General features: G+C 58.3%; 1 protein-coding gene across 1 annotated transcript in view; it reads right to left on the minus strand.

Annotated features, from left to right (window-relative positions):
* Positions 1-4083, minus strand: part of VOLCADRAFT_96434 (uncharacterized protein) — a gene marked incomplete at both ends in the record, with an annotated part of 10409 nt that overhangs the window by 698 nt on the left and 5628 nt on the right. The window contains 10 exons of the mRNA XM_002955506.1: positions 63-90; positions 274-363; positions 636-863; positions 1082-1496; positions 1657-1809; positions 2271-2424; positions 2509-2659; positions 2866-3119; positions 3284-3680; positions 3798-4003. Of these exons, the coding sequence (XP_002955552.1) occupies positions 63-90; positions 274-363; positions 636-863; positions 1082-1496; positions 1657-1809; positions 2271-2424; positions 2509-2659; positions 2866-3119; positions 3284-3680; positions 3798-4003 (2076 nt within the window). The remainder of the gene's footprint in view (positions 1-62; positions 91-273; positions 364-635; positions 864-1081; positions 1497-1656; positions 1810-2270; positions 2425-2508; positions 2660-2865; positions 3120-3283; positions 3681-3797; positions 4004-4083) is intronic.

Consider the following 4083-nt stretch of genomic DNA (forward strand, 5'->3'; position numbering starts at 1 on the left):
GGTGACGGGTTTGGTGGCGATGCTCCATACGCTATCCGGGCGGACGGTCCCCGCCATCTCACCGATGTCCATTGTCAGGAGCGCTTGGACCTGAAGGGAGGGTGGGGACGGGGGTGTTGCTGAAAACGTTTGTGCCAAAGTGCATGGACAAACACGCAGGGGTAAAGGTTCGCTTTACAAAAGCCTGGACTCAGTATCGCCGTTGTGGCAGGTGCTCCTATAGGTGCATCCATATTCTACGATTCAAGTCACATCACAACATGTCTGACGCACCTCCTCGAGTCCCGCGTTGATTGCGGCAGTGACACTGTTGTCGTCGGGGTAGTAAGCACGGATGGCCGCGACTGCGGGCTCCCCCACGGCCTGTTGAAAGGGAAGATAGTGGTTAGGGTGGGGTACTCTGTGCTCTGTTGGGGGATACCGTATTAGGGCAAATGCAAGCAAGGACATATACGCACGAACCCCGAATGCATAGTATGACACTCACGCAGGGGACTGTGTTGTCGCCCCGTCCCGCATAGCCAACAATGTAAGTCGTCAGTACTCAGGCACGTCACGTCGCGAAGACGGTACTGGCAAAGAAGTTACTCAGGTAATGGGGCACATGGTTGCTATGAACGGGTGGCCAGGCCTACTTCTGGGACGAATGCCCTGGCCTTCCCACGTGAAGCTCCACGTTTCGCGTCGGGCACAACCAGCTCTGACGCGGCCTCTGTTGACTGCTGTACGGGGACGTTGCGCAGGAGCTCCTCTGCTCTCAACATCCCGAACACGCAGGATGTCTTGTCCGCGCACCGAAGGGACTGGAAGGTGTGCTCGGCGGGGCGACTACCCAGCTGGCCAAAGCAGATCCTCACCATTACCTACGAAAGGGAGCCAAAGGCAGGACCAATCAACGTATATCCTGGACGGAGATTGCGGAGCCGAAAACGCTGTGAAGACCGGGGGGTAACTGGGTGGCGCCAGGACAGTCGATTGTGTCACTTTTGCAGGAGCTTGGTTGTGGCGCATCTAAGTGAATGTGGTGTGTATCAAGCCTGTTGCTGGCGGTCCCTATCTACCCTTCCCTTGAAACACCTACCTTGCGCTCCAGGCAGTACTCCCGCATGTACACGGCCGCGAGGATGACGTTGTTGCATGCGATGATGATGTCCTGCCGTGTCTCGTTAGTCAGGAAGTGGGCCTTGAGGTGGGCCCTGATGTCGTGCGCGCGTGAAGTCTTGCTGGTCTTGTGAAGGCTGGTCTCCCAGTGGCCCAAGAAACCCAGCACAAACGCGGCCTTCCTGATAGCCTCGCGGGGCGTCACGTCCGTGTAGAAGACGCCAGTGAACATGTGGAAGAAGGAATGAAAGAGATACGTGCCGTAATAGGTCCCATCAGCGGTGGAGCCCACTCCACCCGCAGGGCTCCGTTTGCAGCGCGACGCGATAGCCGCCCGTATCGAGTCCACCGCGACGACCTTCCTGGTCTTGGGGTCTACGTGGTGGTCTGACAGCCTGTGCAACGGGACACAAATTACAGCAAAAGGCAAAGAAGACAAGTGATAGGCAGTCGTACAACTGGCTTGCCTTGCTAGGCTAAGGGACATCCAAGTTATTGCGTGGACATCATGCAGTACAGTCTGCTAACTCCACCATGAACGTTACCCGGTCCTACTTCATTGTTGCCGACTGGTTCTGCTTGTCGGCGTAATCGAGGTCGCTGGCCGTAATGTCCACCTCGCCCTCCTTGGCCATTGTCACGAGGATGTTCGGGTTGATAAGGTACGGCCCGATGAGCAGCTTCTTGGTCGGGTGGATGGCTTGGCGCCTGCAAGGGCCAAGCCAAAGAGGTGGGCTGACAGTGGTGTACGACACCAGTTGAGAAACCCCAGCCAATCGAGCGACGATTCACCTGATGCGCCAGCAGATATGCATGTAGTCGATGGAGAAGAGAACCGGTCGTGGCCTAAAGGCCGGAGACAACCGCCGCCCCGGAGCGAACAGCTCCATGACCCAATGCCGCACCACGATGGAGCACTGGGGGGGGGCTGCTGTAACCGAACGGCGAGTGCGTGAAAGCACGGCGCTCCTAAGGGGCAGCGATGATGTGTAAAGTCAGCACGACGTTGCATCAGGATTTCGATATGGGAGGCTGTCCAGCATGATCTGCCAGGTAGCATTCTCCCTTCAGACCTTATTCGTATCGCAATGATCTTGACAACGTACCCCTCCCTCGCTTGACGCCTATTCGTTGTCCCTGCGACACGCATGTACGGGCTTTTAACCCACCTGAAGCTGGCCGCACCATCGCCGACGTGCGCCATAGGTACGGCACCGTTCTCCTCGAGAGACTTGTCCAAGGTATCGATGTTGCGGAGCAGTGCCGGTGCAGTGTCCTTGTTGTCTGTCCCAACGGCACGAACGGGCACGTAGACGCTATGTGCTGCGATACCGACAGCGACATGCACGTACAACGACAGGGCCAAACCCCGCTCCAGCACGAGGTCTCGCAGCTGTTGCGGCCCACCATCTACCTGCTCCGATCCACCACACATGCCATACGCGAGGATGGCGCCATGGCGGTGCACGGTGTCAAGCCGCGGTGAAAGTGCACTCGCGTCTTCACTGATCACCAGGGGCAGTGCGTGCTGGTTAAACTCCGTCAACACGCCGAGTACCTGTGGCGGCCACAGCAGGTGTATCAGAAACATGAGGCTGAAACACCCAGTCGCTAGGGAAAGGGAGCACTCCCATCCCACCACCCACTCATCCAGATGCACGAGCGCTACCCCGGCTGAGCACCCGGGACCTAGATGATAGCTAGACTGTCGGATGGCATCGATTGCCTCGCGGTTTCTCCCTTTGCGCGCAGACCCAAACCCACTCCTTTGATGTTGGCATCGTCATGTGCAGGCCCAACCCGGAAGTACGCCTGACTGGCGCGACTCCTCTGGATGGTTCGAAGATGTGGGCCGTTGAAGTTGGCGGCCACGAATTTGACCACGATAGGGCCACCCATCTGCAGCAACAGGAGGTAGAAGGCCCGCTCGATATGGTCCAGCTGGCGGCCCCGGCGACTGTCGCCCCTCACCGCGCCCCGCATGAGAGAAGCAAACACAGACCCATGCTCCAGTCTGCCTGAAGTTGCACAGATGACCAAGGTTAACACGTGCCGTACAAGTCGCCATCTGGGTCACCATTTCAATATCCCTGCATAGGAAACGGAACAACAATGTCCCGGCGCAAAGTACCCATCTGGGTCACCGTGTCCCTCCCGGCCTGGAGTCGAAACGAACCCTCACCCGACCGAAACGCCTCCTCCAGCTCATCCACGAGTGCCGGTCGTGTCCGCTCTGCATTGGCTGCCACTGATCTACGTGCCGTGTCGAGATCCTGGAGAAGAACTTGTGCATGTTGTAGCGCCGCCTGGAGGCGCAACAACAGTTCAGCCCGGCCGAGGGTTGACAGCAGCGATGTCGGAAGCAGTGCCGGCAGGCCCTGCTCCAACAAGAGGATGCGCTGCTGCGCGCGCTGTGCTTTGCGTAGCAGTTTGTGTTTCTTGTCCACGCCCAGTTCCCGGCATGCAGCACAAGGTCCTCCGCCCGGCTGCACGACGACAGCACACAAGGTAGAGCGGATACAGTCCGACTCGCCATAGTAGGCGGGTGGCGCAGTGTCGAGGAAACCTTCAAGTTTGTCCTGAGGTGGAAGGGGCAGGGGACAACGATGCGATTGGGTCCAACAATATCAACGAGTGTCCTGACGTGGTCAACAAAAGTGACCACGTACATGTGACCTTAACACTGGGAAGCCTACCTCTTCAAGCTCAGGAAGCCAATCCACGATGTCCCGGTCGTGTGCAGTGGCACACTCGACGTCCGAACGTTGCATGACGCCCTGTAGGTCAGATCCATAGAGCGCAGCAAGCTCTGGGCCCCGGAGCCCAGGGCATAGGACCGACTCCGCAATGGAAGCCTTCCGCGTTAAAGACCGGGTCGTGAAAGGCTGGTTCGTCACAAGCGCTGACGCGGGCACACGGAGAGGTTTCGCCATGAGGCCAGCTTTGTCTAGTGCAGCATTGAAGACTGCCTCCGGGCTCCCT

This window comes from Volvox carteri (genome assembly GCF_000143455.1).
Source record: "Volvox carteri f. nagariensis unplaced genomic scaffold VOLCAscaffold_52, whole genome shotgun sequence".
Classification (NCBI taxonomy): domain Eukaryota; kingdom Viridiplantae; phylum Chlorophyta; class Chlorophyceae; order Chlamydomonadales; family Volvocaceae; genus Volvox; species Volvox carteri.